This window comes from Stegostoma tigrinum, chromosome X (assembly GCF_030684315.1).
Source record: "Stegostoma tigrinum isolate sSteTig4 chromosome X, sSteTig4.hap1, whole genome shotgun sequence".
Taxonomy (NCBI): Eukaryota; Metazoa; Chordata; class Chondrichthyes; order Orectolobiformes; family Stegostomatidae; genus Stegostoma; species Stegostoma tigrinum.
Window position 1 is genome coordinate 1570013 of NC_081404.1, and position 18560 is coordinate 1588572.

Consider the following 18560-nt stretch of genomic DNA (forward strand, 5'->3'; position numbering starts at 1 on the left):
CATTTTGGCTTGGTTACTAGGGCACAATTTATTCCTGATTTTTTGCTGTTCATTTTCACACACGCACAATACTGCACTTTGTACTTGCTGCCCATTTGGGCAACTTCAGCAGCACCTCATGCCCAAACATCCTTTAACCTTTTCTACCATAGTCTCAGCTTGATCTATAATCAGTATGACTCAGAACTCACTTAAATGACAATATGAGAAACAAACAGTCTTTTCAGCTGTTGTGCAAACACATCCATTTCACAGTGAATCCACCAGCCCCTCAAACAAATCAATATACTCTTCACTCACCAATCTCCCACCCTGGGTAGCATCCACCCACTTCCACAGTCTCCTTGCCACCCTACCTTCCCAAACCTGCACTCTCCTTTACACACTAACTCCAGTCCATCCTCCCAATCCAGCTCTCCCCATGCCCTTTCCCATTAACATCATCCGACTGCTCTCCTAACCCACTCACGGCTCTTTGACACCTGGCCCCACAACCCCCTTGCCCTTACCATTCTGTGCTTCTTGTCTCCCCACCAAGTCTCCTCCTATTCTCCAAACTCATCTTGAGCCTCTCCTACAGTTCTAGGCCTCTGATATCCTACCCTACTCTGCACCTAGCTGCACAGGATCCCTGCACTACAGTCACTCAAATTCTGGGCTCCAGGCCTTGTTTTCAAATCTATCCACAACCCCTGTCCCACCTGAGCTAGCTTTGCCTGCCCGACACACTCTACAGAAGCAGCAAAATGTTTGGCTCTTGGTGTCAGTTTACTCCAGACACAACTCTGCTTTTGTTTTCATCACCTGTCTCCCTGGCTCTTTGACAGTAGCAGTTTTGGCCCTAACAACTACTTCTGAGCCCCAAGATTTCCTTTTCCCAGCTGGCTCGATATGAGCACCAACATTTCCATACTGTGGACGCAAAAATCAATTCACAATCTTTTGAAATTCGAGAAATACCTGAATGGAAGCAAGTGGTCAAGGATTTCCTTATCAGGAACAAAAGTATTCCTAACAGAATAACCAACAGCACTGCAAGGATTATAACGTAGATGTCGGAAACGCATCCAGATGTATCCCCTGTCTGTCCAGGCACAGGCATTCTGTTGGAACAAGATGAACATTGAGAAATATAAATTGCAAGATTTTTATAAATTCAATGCAGAGTAGATTTCAGGGTCTGAGGAGTAATGGGATTAAGTGGAATTACTGTGCAGGCTCAGTGACACTGCTCCACATTTGTGTCAATTTTCTATTGACAGTCCAGTGGTTGTTTGATATTATTCCATTTCCTGTGAGAGATTGCCCACAACAGTTGGCCCAGTGGTGAGCACTGTTGCCTCACAGCACCAGGGATCCAGGTTTAATTCCTTCGGTGATAGTGTGGAGTTTGCACGTTCTCAGTGTCTGCGTGGGTTTCCTCCGGTTTCCTCCCACAGTCCAAAGATGTGGGAGCTAAATTTCCATGTAGTGTTCATGGATGCACTGGCTGGATGAGTTAGCCATGAGAAATGTGCGATAGGGAAGGGGCTAGGTCTGGGCAAGATGTACTTCAGAGGGTCGGTACAGACCTGATGGACCTAATGGCTTCTTTCTGCACTGTAGGGATTCTATTGATGCACATGGATTATATTGTACATTTCAGTCACTGCTCAATAGGAGCCCAGAATACAATACCAGGTGTGGATCATGACATGCTGCTAGCTAGCTCACTTGAGATAGAAACAGGAAAGCATCATTCATCTCCTTGAGAGACAGTAGGAACTGCAGAGGGAGAATCTGAGATAACAAGGTGTAGAGTTGGATGAACACAGCAGGCCAAGCAGCAGAGGAGCAGGAAGGCTGGCTTCGCAGTGGGGTTGAAATTGTTTGAGATGGTAGGAGCTGCAGATGGTGGAGAATCTAAGATAACAAGATTTCTGAAGAAGTGTCTAGGCCCAAAACATCAGCTTTCCTGCTCCTCTGACGCTACTTGGCCTATGTTCATCCAGCTCTACACCTTGCTATCTCATATTCATCTCCTTGATCCTGGTCAGCTGTTCACAGCTAATTTTTTTTTTTAAAACCTCAACTCCATCTATCCATTTTTGTCCCCATCTTTTGCAAGCTTGCTCAACAGAAGTCTATTGATCTCAGTACTAGAAATTGCTAAGCGCCCAAATTATTCAACGTTTCCAGGGAGAAAGTTCCAGCTTTAAATATTCCATCTCTTGGGCAATTTAGTGCAACCCCTATGGACTTTCTACATTGTGAACCACACGACTTACAGGTGTGCTTGTCAAGGAAGGCTGTTCTCCATTGTATCAAGGTGATAGAAAAACTATAGGCAGACCTCTACCCTCTGACTTAGAAGATCAAAAGTTCACATCCTATTATAGTGACTTCAGCATGTTTTACAGATCAAAACTCTCAAGGTTACACAACTCTCAAGGTTACACTAAGAGGGTGTTACACTGCCAGAGGTACCATCTTTCCAAGGAGATATTAAGCCAAGACACCATCTACTTTCCAGGTGGGGGCATAAAAATTCCACAAGGGGATCTGAAGAGGAGTAGGTGAGCTCTCTGTGGTGTCCTCAAAATGTTTAACAGAACACTCCAAACAGCAAGCTCCCACAAACAGTAAACTAGCTGCAGCATTTCCTCCATTACAATAGTTGGCACACTTCAAAAATAATTTGCTGGTTAGAAAGGTGCTATGAAATGTATGCCTCTTTCTTTCATTAGGGTGGCGATGTAAACTTGCAAAAAAAAAGTAGTGGGCCAGGGGTGCATGTGCATGTTGGGGGATAGGAATAGGAATACGTATTAGTGGCATACTTTTGGGCTTTGGTTTCTGACCTTCCTGCTGGACAGCAGTTGCTGACATTTAGCAAGGCTAAAATCAGGCAATGAAGTGATAACCCACGACTGCAGAAGAATTACTGACTGTTCTAGTTCTCATGATGTCAGATCAGAACCTCAAAATACCATGGACATTAACTTTTAATTCAAGATCTGTTTTTCCTGTTAGAAAACAGGTTATTCAATAAACAAAAAAAAAAGACTGTGAATACAAGTTCAGTGCAGTTTGGCAAAGTCCTGTGTGGGACCAACCGAAGGCCACACTTGCAAAGTAATTGTGGAATTGTCATAACACAGACACACAACAGGCGTGCTGCAGCTAGTGCTGCACTTGAGTTATTTATGTTACCAGCCTGGGCTCAAGTTAGAGTGCACTGTTAAGGTCAGAGTCAAAGAACCACCCACAAATCATCCCTGCATTGCAGGTAAACTTTGCCTCACTCCGAGTGAGAGAGCGCTAACTAGCCAACAAAGCCAGTCAGAAGGAAACAGTACAAGGGCTCTCACTGAGTGTTGCCACCAAACCACTGTAAAAAGGAATTATGGGAATTAAAAGGATTTCAATTAATTGCAAACACAAGAATCCCGAAGTGGACCGTTCAATTGTTAACATTCTACTATATACACTTCACAAATCGCCATGAAAGAGTAATCCATATACCTTTTAACCTTCATCATCATCTTATTTTAGACGCATTTTAAAATACCTAACTGGTGCAAATACATGAGGTATTATTAATGCTTTTCACAGTAAATAATAAATTCACTTTTGTTAACCCCAAAATGCTTGATTTAATTGGTTCCTGTCAAAATATAAATTCATTTGGTCTGGGAGAAAGATACCATCAAGGGAGGTGACCCTCTGTAAACGAACCTTATTCTGACTAACAGAGGGGACAAATAGGGTGTGCCAGTTCATTCCTCCTCATCCCAACAGCTTGATAATTTAGAGTTTCGGTCTGCAAGCATGAGAAATTGGGAAACCTCTCTCAGGATCATGACTAGAAGTGGGATAACAAAGGCTGCCAAAACCCATGCGACTACACTTCAATAGGATTCAGCATTTTTCAGACAGAAAGGGGGAAATCTGGTGAAGAGGAAACAGTGATGCTGCCATGATATTGGTCTGCCATATCAGCAAATATGTTGGAATGAAAGTGATGTATAACGATCAACTCACTCTGTCCCTTCTTTGGGTGATTCTGTAGTTGATTCTTCAGATAAAGCATTTCCAATTTGTTTACGGCGGCACACGGTGTTTTTTCTGTAAGCTCCTGTGAAACAAAGTTTAAGCATTCAGCTTTCTCAATAATGGGGTGGTTATTACAGTTCTAGTCTGAGTTGCCTGACAAACATGGAGCAGTACAGATACCAGCTGTGTACAATCCTGATCTCACTTACACAGTGAGAAGAACTGTGGATCCTGTAAATCAGGAGCAAAAACAGAAGTTGCTAGAAAAACTCAGCAAGTCTGGCAGCATCCATGAAGAAACAAATCAGAGTTAATGTTTCAGAGCCGGTGGCCCTTCCTAATGCCCTTCAACCCAGGAATCAGCCAAGTGACTCTCCTGAATTGCTTCCAGATAAATATGTCCTTCCTTGAGCAACGAGGCCAAAACAGTTCATATCACTCCAGGTGGTCTACTCAATGTCCTATCCAGTTGTCAGATGACTTCTGTTTGTATACTCTTACAATAACAGGTCAACATTTCATTTGTTATTACTGTAGTTGTCTGCTGATCCTTTGTTTAAAAACCCAAAAAAACTGCAGATGCTGGAATTCAGAATTGTTGCTGACTTTTTACAATTACAAAGGTCACCTAGACCTCAGTGCATTTCAGCATTCTGCTCTCTCCCTCAATTTAAATAAGATTTGGCTCCAACAGGAGTCATTACCATTATAAACAGATTCTGTCTGATTTTAGAACTTTGTCTCAGCTGTCAATGTCCATTGCAGCACTCCTACTACTGCTTTGGCAGATTTTGGGCAACACACCACAAAGTGTGTCTTGGAGGGAGCCATTGCTCAAAAGGGTCAAGTTCATGTCCCACAGACTTAAGCAGGTCAAAGTAGACACTACTGAGCTGAGCCAATTGGGAAAGTGCACTGATTTTCAAACTCTGCTACTCTCAGGGTTGCCACCAAAGTTAGTGACTTAATCAATGCACAAACTAGTTTACCTGTCTGTTGGAACTAAGTCTCCGTTACATTGATGACTGTATCGGCGCCGCCTCTTGCTCCCAAGAGGAGCTCGAACAGTTCATCCACTTCGCCAACATCTTCCACCCCAACCTTAAGTTCACCTGGACCATCTCCAACACATCCCTCACCTTCCTGGACCTTTGTGTCTCCATCTCAGGCAACCACCTCCAAACTGATGTCCATTTCAAGCCCAACGACTCCCACAGCTACCTGGAATACACCTCCTCCCACCCACCTTCCTGCAAAAATTCCATCCCCTAGACCCAATTCCTCCGCCTCCGCCGCATCTGTTCCCAGGATGAGGCATTCCACTCCCGCACCTCCCAGATGCCCTCGTTCTTCAAGGACCGCAACTTCCCCCCCGCCGCAGTGGTCGAGAATACGCTTGACCGTGTCTCCCACATTTCCCACAACACATCCTTCACGTCCCGCCCCCACAATAACTGCCAAAAGAGAATCCCCGTAGTCCTCACATACCACCCCACCAACCTCCAGATACAACGCATCATCCTCCGACACTTCCGCCATCTACAATCTGAGCCCACCGCTAAAGGCATTTTTCCATCCCCACCCTTGCCTGCCTTCCGGAGAGACCACTCTCTCCAGGACTCCCTTGTCCGCTCCACACTCCCCTCCAACCCCACCACACCCGGCACTTTCCCCTGCAACTGCGAGAAGTGCTACACCTCCCCCACACCTCCTTCCTCAACCCCATCCCAGGCCCCAAGATGACTTTCCACATCAAGCAGATGTTCACCTGCACATCTGTCAATGTGGTATACTGCATCCACTGTACCCGGTGTGGCTTCCTCTACATTGGGGAAACCAAGTGGAGGCTTGGGGACCGCTTTGCAGAACACCTCCACTCGGTTCGCAGTAAACAACTGCACCTCCCAGTCATGAACCATTTCAACTCCCCCTCCCATTCCTCAGACAACATGTCCATCCTGGGCCTTCTGCAGTGCCATAGTGATGCCACCCGAAGTTTGCAGCAACAGCAACTCATATTCCGCTTGGGAACCCTGCAGCCCAATGGTATCAATGTGGACTTCACCAGCTGCAAAATCTCACCTCCCCCCACTGCATCCCAAAACCAGCCCAGTTCGTCCCCGCCTCCCTAACCTGTTCTTCCTCTCACCTATCCCGTCCTCCCACCTCGAGCCGCATTTCCTACCTACGAACCTCATCCCACCCCCTTGACCTGTCCGTCCTCCCCGGACTGACCTACACCCTCCCCACCCATACCATCTTCTCCTCTATCCATCTTCAGTCCGCCTCCCCACTCTCCCTATTTATTTCAGAATCCTCTCCCCATCCCCCTTTTCTGATGAAGGGTCTAGGCCCGAAACGTCAGCTTTTGTGCTCCTAAGATGCTGCTTGGCCTGCTGTGTTCATCCAGCCCCACACTTTGTTATCTTGGATTCTCCAGCATCAGCAGTTCCCATTATCTCTTAACAGAAAACACCGACCAGGATCCTGTATTTGACAAGAACAACAATTTATGATAAATGGAAGAAAGGCAGAGAGAGTGAGAGCATTTGCCCTTGCAGTAGTCTGAAGGCATGTCTCAGTTATTCAGGAACCAATCTTGGATTTGGTGTCAATCTGTTAACCTTTGAGAAACACGACAGATTTGTGCAATTGAGATTTATTGCTGGCCAAATTTAAATCCGCATACAAACCCTGGTGTTGTGCCATCTATGAACATCTTCACTGCTTTGTTTAAACAGTGGGTGAGACAAACAGCACAATGAGTGTTGGTGACTTGTTTTTAAAAACGTGCAGCCATTACTTCCATAGTCCTTTTTGTTTTCTTTCCTCATTTTATCCACAATCAAATTTAGAAAATAAAACTGTATACTACACTGTTGGAAGGGGGGTACTGCTGTACTGAGGGGGCAGAGTGTTGGAGGGTCAGTGCTAAGGAAGTGCTACAGCGCCCAAGGGTCACTACTGAGGGAGCACTACAGTGTTGGAGGGTTTGTCTATCAATCTCAACTTTGAAGACATAAGTATTCAGAGCTCCCTGGAGTACAGAGTTCCAAAGATTTACAATTTCTCCTCACCTCAGTCCTAAATGATCACCTCATCAGAGGATGGTAGGAGCAGCAGTAGGCCATTCAGCCCCTCAAGCCTGTTCCACCATTCAATGAAGTCATGGCTGATTTGTCCATATACCTGCCTCAGGCCCATATTCCTTAATAGCTTTGCTTAACAAAAATGTATCTGATTTAAAACTGAGAAGTGATCAAGCATCCACTAGAGTTTGTGGAAGACAGTTCCAAACCACTATCATCTTTTGTGTGCAGAACATAGAACGCAGATCAGTACAGGCCCTTCAGCCCACGATGTTCTGCTGAACTTTTACTCCAATCCTAAGGTCTAAACCTCCACCCCTACCTTATACTATCATCCATATGCCTATCTAATAGCCGCTTAAGATTAGATTCCATTCCCTACAGTGTGGAAACAGGCCCTTCGGCCCAACAAGTCCATACCGCCCCTTGGAGCATCCCACCCAGACCCACCCCCCTATAACCCACACATCCCTAAACACTACGGGCAATTTAGCACGGCCAATCCACCTAGTCAGCACATCTTTGGATTGTGGGAGGAAATCAGAGCACCCGGAGAAAACCCACGCAGACACAGGGAGAATGTGCAAACTCCACACAGACAGTCGCCCAAGGCTGGAATCAAACCCGGGTCGCTGGTGCTGTGAGGCTGCAGTGCTAACCACTGAGTCACCGTGCCACCCTTAAATGCCCCTAATCAGGCCAACTGCACTACCCTCTCCAGCAACGCATTCCACGCCTCAATCACTGAGTAAAGAACCTACCTCTGACATCTCCCCTCTATCCACCTCCACTCACTTTAAAACTATGCCCCCTTGTAATAGTTATCTCCACTCTAGGAAAAAGTCTCTGGCTGTCCACTTTATTGATAACTGATCATTTTGTATACCTCTATCAAATCAGCTCTCATCCTTCGTTGTTCTAAAGAGAAAAGCCCTAGCTCTCTCAACCTTTCCTCTTAAGTCCTTCCCTCCATTCCATCCTGGTAAATCTCCTCTGCACATTTTCCAACGCTTCCACATCTTTCCTGTAATGAGGTGACCAGAACCGGACACAATACTCCAGATGTGGCCGAACCAGGCTTTTGGAGAGCTGGAGCACAACTTCACGGCTCTTGAACTCAATCCCTCTATTAATGAAAGCTAACACACCATACGCCTTCTTAATAACTCTATCCACCTGGGTGGCAGCTTTCAGGGAACTGTGGACATGAACCCCAAGATCCCTCTGCTCCTCCACACTGTCCAGAATCTTCCCATTAACCCTGTATTCTGTTTTCAAGTTTGTCCTTCCAAAACGAATCAGCTCACACTTTTCAGGGTTAAACTCCATCTGCCACTTCCCAGCCCAGCTCTACATCCTATCACTGTCCCTTTATAACCTAGAACAGCCATCCGCACTAACCATAACTTGACCCACCTTCGTATCATCCACAAACTTACTAATCTACCCTTCCACTCCTTCACCCAAATCATTTACAAAAATCACAAATTGAAGAGGACTCAGGACAGATCCTTGTGGTACACCACTCGTAACTGAGCTCCATGTTGAATATTTTCCATCCACTAACACCCTTTGCCTTTTAAGGATCAGCCAATTCTGAATCCAATCTGCCACATTTCCCCCTATCCCATGCCTCCTTACTTTCTGCATGAGCCTATCATGGGGAACCTTATTAAATGCCTTACTTAAATCCATGTATACCACATCCACTGCTCTACCTTCATCCACGTGTTTGGTGACCTCTTCAAAGAATTCAATAAGGTTTGAGGCATGATCTGCCCCTCACAAATCCATGCTGACTATCATGAATCAAACTGTGCCTATCCAAGCGATCATAAATCCTATCTCTCAGAGACCTTTCCAACAACTTTCCCACCACAGAAGTAAGACTAACTGGCCTGTAATTTGTGGGGTGATCCCTATTCCCTTTATTAAACAAGGGAATAATGTTTGCCTCTCTCCAATCTTCTGGCACTATACCCGTGGACAGTGAGGACAAAGATCATCACCAAAGGCCCTACAATCTCTTCCCATGCTTCCCATAGAATCCTTGGATAAATCCCATCAGGCTCAGGGCTATCTTCAAGTTCCTCAAAATACCTAGCACATCTTACTTACCAACATCCACCTTCTCCAGCCTGTTTCACACTGTCCTCCCCTACAACTAGGTCCCTCTCAGTTGTGAATACCGAAGAAAAGTCTTCATTTAGGACCTCTCCTATCTCTTTAGGCTCCGTGCAAATTCCCTTTACAATCCTTGATCAGCCCTACTCTTTCTCTGGTCATTCTCTTATTCCTCACGTAGGTGTAAAAAGTCTTGGGGACTTCCTTGATCTTATCTGCCAAGGTTTTCTCATGCCCCCTTAGAGCTCTCCTCAACCCCTTCTTCAGCTCCTTCCTGGATAACTTGTACTCCTCTCGAGCCTGCCCCCTTAGAGCTCTCCTCAACCCCTTCTTCAGCTCCTTCCTGGATAACTTGTACTCCTCTCGAGCCTTTTCAGATCCTCGTTTCCTCAACCTTATATAAGCATCTTTCTTTCTCTTAAGTTGTTCAATCTCAAGAACCAAGGCTCCTTCACTCGACATCCTTCCTGTCTGCTCGAGTCAAACATATCGAGCACACTCAGTAAGCATTCCTTAAATAAACTCCACATTTCTATAGTGCTCTTCCCTGACAGCATCTGTTCCCATTTTATGCTACCCAGTTCTTGCCTAACAGAATTATAATTATCCTTCCCCCAATTATAAACCTGACCCTGCTCTAGGTACCTGTCCTTTCCATGACTATTGTAAAAGTAAGAGTTATGATCACTACCGCCAAAATTTCCTCCTACCAACAAGTCTAACACTTGGCCCACTTCATTGCCAAGCACCAAATCCAAAGTGGCCTCTCCTCATGTTGGTCTATCTACATACTGTGTCGGAAATCCTTCCTGAATGCACTGGACATAATCCACTCCATCTAAACTATTAGAACTAAAAAGTATTTGGAAAGTTGAAGTCACCCATGACTACAACCCTGTGTTTTCTGCACCTTTCGAGTGTTTGCCTCCCAATTCGCTCCTCCACTTCTCTGCAACTATTAGGAGGTCTAAAAATCCCCCAAAGTGACTGCTCCTTTCTTGTTCCTGACTGCCACCCAAACTGACTCTATAGACATATCATTTTCGAACTGCCTTTCAGTAGCTGCTATACTAGCCCTGACTAGCAATGCCACTCTGCCGCCTTTTACCACCCTCCCTAGTGCTTTTAAAACATCTAAATCCCAGAACTTGCAACCACCATTCCAAACCCTGAGTTACCCAAGTTTCTGTAATGGCCACAGTATAGTAGTTCCAAGTACTGACCAATGCTCTTAAGTTCACCGCCTTATTTCTGATACTTCTAGCAGTGAAGTATAAACACCTCAAACCATCTCTGTGTCCACAATTACGCTCCATCAGCCACATTTCTTTATTAACAACCTCACTCCATGTTGTCTCTGTTGGAAGGCTGAATACCTCATCCTCTGAGTTACAAATCCGGTTCCCCACCTCCTGCCAATCTAATTGAGCAGTATTTCCTATCATCTGTCCTGAATGCTCTGGCCATAATTCTCAGACTAAACATTTGATCTGGAATCTCCAACTAGTGGAAATAGCCTCTCTTTATTTATCCTGCGTTTTCTCTTATGATTTTGAAGCCTTCAATCAGATCATTGTACCCCCTTCAAGGTCAATATATCCTTCCTAAGATGTAGTGCCCAGATCTGCTCATATTTCTCCAAGCGTGCCACCAAGTTCTTGGTTCCCCAGCCACAGGAGTCAATCTTTCAGCATGTGCCTGGCAATACCCTTCAGAATCTGGTATGGTTAAATGAGATCACCTCTCGCTCCGCTAAACTTTACAGAATATCAACCCAATGTACTCAGCTTTGCAGCTTAGGAATTAGCTCAGTGAATCTTTGCCGTACTGTGCCTCCAATACAAGCACATGTCTCGGTGGTTAGCACTGATGCCTCACAGCACCAGGAACACTAATTGAAGATTTGTAGCTCAGACTGTGGATTTGCTTGCTGAGCTGGCTGATTGTAGTTCAGACATTTAGAACGTAGAACATAGAAAAAGTACCGCACAGTACAGGCCCTTCAGCCAACATTGTTGTGCCAAACTTTTACCCTAATCCTCAGGTCTATCTAACCTCCACCACTACCTTATACTATCATCCATATGCCTAATTGTATCTTAAATGCCCCTAATGAGGCCGACTCCACTACTCTCTCCAGCAATGCATTCCACACCCCTACCACTGAGTAAAGAACCTACCTCTGACATCTCCCCTATATCTACCTCCACTCACTTTAAAACTATGCCCCCTCGTAATAGCTACCTGCACCCTAGGAAAAACTCTCTGGAGGTCCACTATGTATACCTTTCATCATTTTGTACACCTCTATCAAGTGACCTCTCATCCTTTGTCATTCTGAAGAGAAAAGCCCTAGCTCTCCCAAATTTTCCTCGTAAGACCTTCCCTCCATTCCAGGCAACATCCTGGTAAAGCTCCTCTACACCTTTTCCAATTCTTCCACATCTTTCCTGTAATGAGACAACCAGAACTGGACACAATATCCAGGTGTGGCCAAACCAGGCTTTGGTATAGCTGGAGCACAACTTCACGGCTCTTGAACTCAATCCCTCTATTAATGAAAGCGAACACACCATACGCCTTCTTAACAACTCTATCCACCTGGGTGGCAGTCTTCAGGGAACTGTGAACATGAACCCAGAGACCCCTCTGCACCTCCACACTGCCAAGAATCTTTCCGTTAGCCTGGTATTCTGTTTTCAAGTTTATCCTTCCAAAATGAATCACCTCACTTTTCTGGGTTAAATTCCATCTGCCACTTCTCAGCCCAGCTCTGCATCCTATCAATGTCCCTTTGTAACCTAGAACAGCCCTCCGCACTGTCCACAACTCGACCCACCTTCGTATCATCTGCAAACTTACTAATCCACCCTTCCACTCCGCAATAATTTGTAAAAATCACAAATGGAAATGAGGACCCAGAACAGATCCTTGTGGTACATCGCATTTAACCACCATGCGAGGTTACATCTTCAGTGCAGCCTCTGATGAAAGCTATGTAGTTCTACTCTGCTTAGTGTTTATACAATCTGATCTGTTGAGGTGTTTTGTCTCATTTCCAGTTTCTTCCCCTAACCCAAGGGTTTGTATATGGCGTCTAACTCCACATGTTTATTGATAGCATTTCAGGTGGAGAACCAGGTCTCTTGGAATTCCCATGCACATCTATGGTTGGCTCGAGCTAGGATGGTCACATTGTCCCAGTTAAATTGATGGCTGTCATTATCTGAGTGTACTAAAAATGAGGGAAAGTTTGTCATTTTGCTACTAGCTGGTGCTCGTGTATGTGGATGGCTAGTTTCCTTCCTGTCTGGCTGATGTAATGTTTTTGGCAGTCCTTGCACAGTATGTTGAACACAACTTTAGTCTTGGATGTTGTGGGTTTACGGTTTTTGGTCCTTGTGAGTGTTTATGATAGTGTAGCTGTGGGTTTGTGTGCTATCCTGATTGTTCATGGTCCTAGGAGTGCTGTTATCAGTTCCGATATATTCTTGACAGAGTAATGCGGCCAGTATATTAGGTTGTATCGTGTCCTGTTGCTGTCTATGTGCTGCATATACATTGATAGCATATATCTTGTATAGGTGCTGACACACACAACTATAGAACAACGGGAACCTGGCTGAAAGCACCAAACTGCAAGGCTACCATGCTTGAGTCCTTCATGACTCCTCCTACAGTGGTGAGATCTGGACAAATGTAAGGTTGGTGAAAAGGTTGACGAGTTTCACCCTTTACAGCCCCTGATGTAACTGTACTGAAACAAAATTATAAGGATACAAGTGGCACCTACCCAACAATGTAGAAAATTGCCCAAGTATGTTCCAACCCTCCCAATTACCACCCCATCAGTCTACACTCGATCATCAGTAAAGCATCAATAACGTGCTCAGCAACACCCAGTGTGGGTCAGCTCTTGACCTCAGAGCCTTGGTTCGGCGAGGCGAGGCGGACAGCCCTTGAAATGAAGGTTCCACTTGTCCGTGCGGGGCATCAAGGAGCCCCAGCAAAAATGGAATCAATGGAAATTGGGGAAAACACTCCATTGGTTGGAGTCATACCTGGCATTTAGGAAGATGGACAAGCATATGGACGTACATGGAATAGTGTAGGTTAGATGGGCTTCAGATTGGTATGACAGGTCAGCACAACATCGAGGGCCGAAGGGCCTGTACTGTGCTGTAACGTTCTACGTTCTATGGCTACAGTTGCAGGTCAGTCAACTCTGCTCCAGGAAATCTCTGTAGGAGTTCCTCAGGGTAGTGTCTTAGACCCCTTCAGCTGCTTCAATGACTTTCCCTCAAGTCACAAAGGTCAGAAGTGGAGATAGTCAATGATGATTTCACAATACTCGGTACCATTCACAACTCCTCAGAGACCGAAGCAGTCCATATCCAAATACAGAAGACCTGGACAATATCCAGCTTTGGGCAGACAAGTGGCAAGTAACATTTGCACCACACAAATGCCAGGCTATGACTATTTCCAGTACAATACAATCTAACCACCACACCACCCCCCCAACCTTGACATTCAATGGTATTACCATCATTGAAACCTCACCATCAACATCTTTAGGGTCACTGTGGATCAGAAACTCAACTGGACTTGCCACGTAAAGAGTGGCTACAAGTGGTACTATAACACAAAAAGTTGACAACATCCAGGCCAAAGCATCCCCTGCTTGAATGGCTTCACTTCCACAAGTATTCACTCCCTCCACTACAGTACATGCTGCTGCTGAGTCTATCGCCAAGATACACTGCAGAAACTCAAAGATTCTCAGACATCACCTTCCAAGCCCATGACCGCTTCCACCTAGAAGGACAAGGGTAACAGATACATGGGAACACCACCACCTGCAAGTTCCCCACCAAGCCACTCACCATCCAACTGTTCCTTTAGTTTCACTGGATTAAAATCCTGGAATTCCCTTTTAGAGGACATTGTGGGGCTACCTACAGCACAGACTGCAACTGTTTAAGGAGACAGCTCACCACCACTTTCTCAGGGGCAACTAGGGACAGGCAATAAATGCTGGCCAGCCAGCGACACCCACACCCCAGGAGCAAGTTAAAAGATCACTGACTCAGGTTCTGGAGTGTATCAATTCCATCAAGAAACGCTTACTGCTAAGCTAACAATGTCTGTGCTGACATTGGGTATATAGACATCCTCCAATGACCTTCTGAACAGTAAAGTGATCATTTGGTCATGACCTCTTCACCTCCCATACCTCATAATAGACCCCAGCAATTTCCTTATTTTTGACAGGCTAACTAGGCTGTAATTTCTATTTTTCTATCTTGCCTTTCTAAATTGACAATTTCCATTCACTCGGACCATTCCAGAATCTAGAGTTTTGGAAAATCATAGTCATGCATCAACTATCTTTGCAGCTCTCATTCTCAGAACCCTAGGATGCAAGGCACAAGGCCCTGGAATTTGTCTGCTGAGTTTAGCCTAATTATTTCTCTAGTACCTTTCACTTTACAAATTACTATAGTTTCTCACTCTTTCGAATCTTGGACAACCACTTCTTTTCAGTTGTTTTTTTAAGAAAGGTCTCTTGTGAAGACAGACAATATTTGTATAGAATTTCTGCATTTCCCAAATTAATTTTGGTTGCTTTTACATCCAAGGACCAACATTTGTTTGTTACTCTCCTCCACTGAATATATTTATATAAAGATCCTGCAATCTGTTGATTCAGACTCATTTCCTTTCAGCCTACTTTCTCTCACGTTAAATTCGTTACTTTAGTCATCTTTTGCTGGTTTCTAAAACACTCCCACTCATCACTGCTTATTCCCCTTGGCAATGTTCCAAACCTTGTAAGGTTTTTTGATTTGCTCGCTGAGCTGGCTTGTTTTCATTTAGATATTTCATAACTATGCCAGGTGATACCATCAGTGAGGCCTCCAACAAAGTAATGTTATTCTACTCCGCTTAGAATTTATACTGTATGGTCCAGTATAACTCACCATAACAGACCAGACAGTATGAATTCCAAGCGGAGTAGAATAACATCGCTGTGTTGGAGGCCTCACTGATGTCACCTAGCATGGTGTAGAAACATCTGAATGAGTATAAGCCAGCTCAGTAAGCAAGTCAAAAACCTCAACCTAAACCAGAGCTACAGATCTCTTGGGGGAGAAAAAAACAACATTTTAAATTCTGAATCTCCTCTTCAGTTAATGCTAATATTGGCATCAATAGCTAGTCATGGATGGATCTCTTTCATAGAGTTCTTAGATCACAATGGAATGTATATTCCTGGAGAATGGTCAACTATTTCTTTAAAATATTCAATTATTGCTCATTTATCAATACTGCAATCTAAATTCAGACACCGCTATGGGAGGAATGAAAAAAACTGAAGACTATAGTAGATATTATGAATGCCTCTCCTGACAGCAGTTTGCCGCAATAATATGTACCAGTGATAACAAGGGAGAAATGTTATGATAATATTAACAGTGTTGGAGAAACTCAGCCGGTCTGGTAGCATCTGTGGAGAGAAAAAGGAGAGTAAAAGTTGAGTCCAGTTTGACTCTTCAGTTCTGACACGGAGGGGTGACAGGCAAAACAAAGAGGTGATGGATGCAAGCATCTGGAGTAGTGAGCAGTTTTCGTCCCCTTCTTTAAGGAAAGATATCATTTCATTGGAGACAGTTCAGAAGGTTCACTAGGATGATCCATGATATGGAGGGACTGTCCTATGAGCAAAGGCTAAACAGGTTGGGACCCTACTCACTGGAGTTTTAGAAGAATAAGTAGTAACCCCATTGAAACATGCAGGATTTTCAAGAGGATGTTTCTCCTGATGGGAGAATATTTGAACAGAGGGCATAGTCTCAGAACGTATGAGTGCCAATTTAAGACTGAAATAAGGAGGAATTCCTTCTGAGGGTTGAATGTCTTTGGAACTCCTTGCCACAGAGAACTGAAGGGGCAGAGTATACAATCTTATGTATATTCAAGGCAGAGATAAACAGATTCTTCATCAGCAGGGGAAATCAAGAGTTATGGCAGGAAAGTGGGCGTGAAGAATGTCAGATCAGCCATCATCTTACTGAATGGTTTAGTAGGCTTTAGGTGGCTGAACAGCCTACTTCCATTCCTATTTTATATGGTCTCATGGGAGAAAGAAGTGACTGACATAGTGAGGGCAGGAGGCAGAGTTGACAGATACAGTGACTGTTTTAGTGGCCATGTTGAGAGCATTTTATTTGCACTGAAGCTGTGTGGCAATTTAAGACTAGCAGATCCTGGTGCACTGAATTTTAATGTGCTGTGGCACATACTAGCACATTTGTAGTTACTTTGTAAGTATTTTTCATGAATAACTGAATGGGGAACAAATTAGGGGCAAATCAGTTAGCAGGTCAGTATACTTACTGACAAGTAAGTGTGTAAGTTATTAGAGCTATGAATGTTTTCAAATTTGCTCATGCAGTTAGGTAAAACTCCAGTTGTAACACAGGCAGCGAACAGATTAAATTGATACCTCACCTCTGCTCACCACCTCCTCCCCTGGTGGACAGGTACTGTGCTTTGAACATCGCTCACAGCCATCGACAGTGATGCTTTCGCAGTGGAAACCTTCCAAGCAGTCACAAATTGTGTCACGAATACTTGTACATGCTACAATTGGAAAGGTCCCTGTATAGCACCAAACAAGAAGATTCTTGTTAAGATTTTGGGGTTGGTTTTAACTTGACAATGAACAATCCCCAATTCAGTCAGGTGGCGGTAACAGTGGCTGACTCTTCTACTGGGTCTCCTTGCCATGGAATCAGGGAGGGGAGACTGAGCCCTTGTCCATGTCACACAATCATCCAGTTGACATTTTAAGATACAAATGTCAAGTGTTTCTGGTCTTTGTTCTGCAATCTAATAAGTGCAATACAACTAAAAAAACTGCTCTGTTACACTCAGCATAAACAGAACTTGGTGACCACACTCTAATACTATAACTCCTTTAATCTAGTAATTTCAAACTATTTGGATACTGTATCTCATTTACTTTGTATCTGTCATGGTATAGTTAGGTTTGTGCACAGTTAAAAAGCAGGGATAGGACAGGGACAGTGGTTACTGCACAGGAGGAGACCATTCGACCCATCACCCATAAGGTCCCTCACCAACCTCTATAGATGCACCACTGAAAGCATGCTGTCTGGGTGCATAATAGCCGAGTATGGCAACTGCTCCGCCCAGGACCATAAGAAACTACAGAAGGTTGTGTGCACAGCCCAGACCATCACAGAAGGCAACCTTCCATACATGGGCTGTATTTACATGGCTCGCCGCCACAGAAAGGCAGCCAACATCAAAGACCCCTCGCATTCTGGTAACATTCTCACGCACGCGCACACACATATATATTCAGGAACCGCTTCTTTCTTTCCAGCCGTTATCAGACTGTTGAATGGACTCACCTCAAAAAAATGTAACCTGCAATGTAACCTGTGTGACTCCAAGTCTTTTTGATCTGTAAATCCTTTGCTTGCTGTGATCTGTCTGTACCACTCGTAAACAAAGCTTTTCGCTGTATCTCGGTACAGGTGACAATCAATCCATCATGTGCATGCTCCAAGCAAGCACAATTCAGCTCGTCCCACTCCCCTAACTTCTTGCTAATCTTCCCTCTTCAGGTGTTTAATCGAACTCTCCATTAAAAGCCACAACAGAATATGCTTCCATTTCCCATCTCAGATCCTAACTGCCGTTTGCATTAAAAAGATTTTCCTCATGTTGCTTCTGGTTCTTTTACCAATCACCAGGCTCTCAATCATTCTGCCAATAGGAACAATTGCTGTCTATCTATTTAGATCTTTCATGATTTTGGACATTGGAAAGCTACCACTTCTGTTCAGCAAAGAATGGAGACAGAAAGCAAGAAAGTAAATCAGCCAGTTAACCTAACATCTGTCAGTCATTGGGAAAATGTTGGAATCCATTATTAAAGAAACAGCAGGACAGTTAGAAAATCACAGTGCAATTACGAGAGACACAGCAGGGTTTGTGAAAGGGAAATTGTGTTTCACAAATTTGTTAGAATTCTTTGAGGATGCAATAAACAGGGTGGATAAAGAAACCATTACTTGCAACACATTTAGATTTCCAAAAGTCATTCAATAAGGTTTTGACACAAGACCTACATCCTGTGGAGGATGCCATATTAGCATGGATAGAAGGCTGGGTAACTAACAGAAAAGAAAGTGCTTGGATAAAAGGGCCATTTCTAAGTTGGTCAACTGTACTTAATGAGGCAGCACAGGGATCAGTGCTAGAACCTCAACTATT

The 18560-nt window shown here is 44.3% G+C and overlaps 1 protein-coding gene across 3 annotated transcripts in view; it reads right to left on the reverse strand.

The window, feature by feature from the left end:
- Positions 1–18560, reverse strand: part of LOC125448316 (tumor necrosis factor receptor superfamily member 14-like) — a 56703-nt gene that overhangs the window by 11818 nt on the left and 26325 nt on the right. For all 3 annotated transcript variants that reach the window (XM_048523558.2, XM_048523557.2, XM_059643358.1), the window contains exons 4-6: positions 16764–16913; positions 4024–4117; positions 961–1103 (exon numbers count right to left, since the gene is read on the reverse strand). In XM_048523558.2, the coding sequence (XP_048379515.1) occupies positions 961–1103; positions 4024–4117; positions 16764–16913 (387 nt within the window). The remainder of the gene's footprint in view (positions 1–960; positions 1104–4023; positions 4118–16763; positions 16914–18560) is intronic.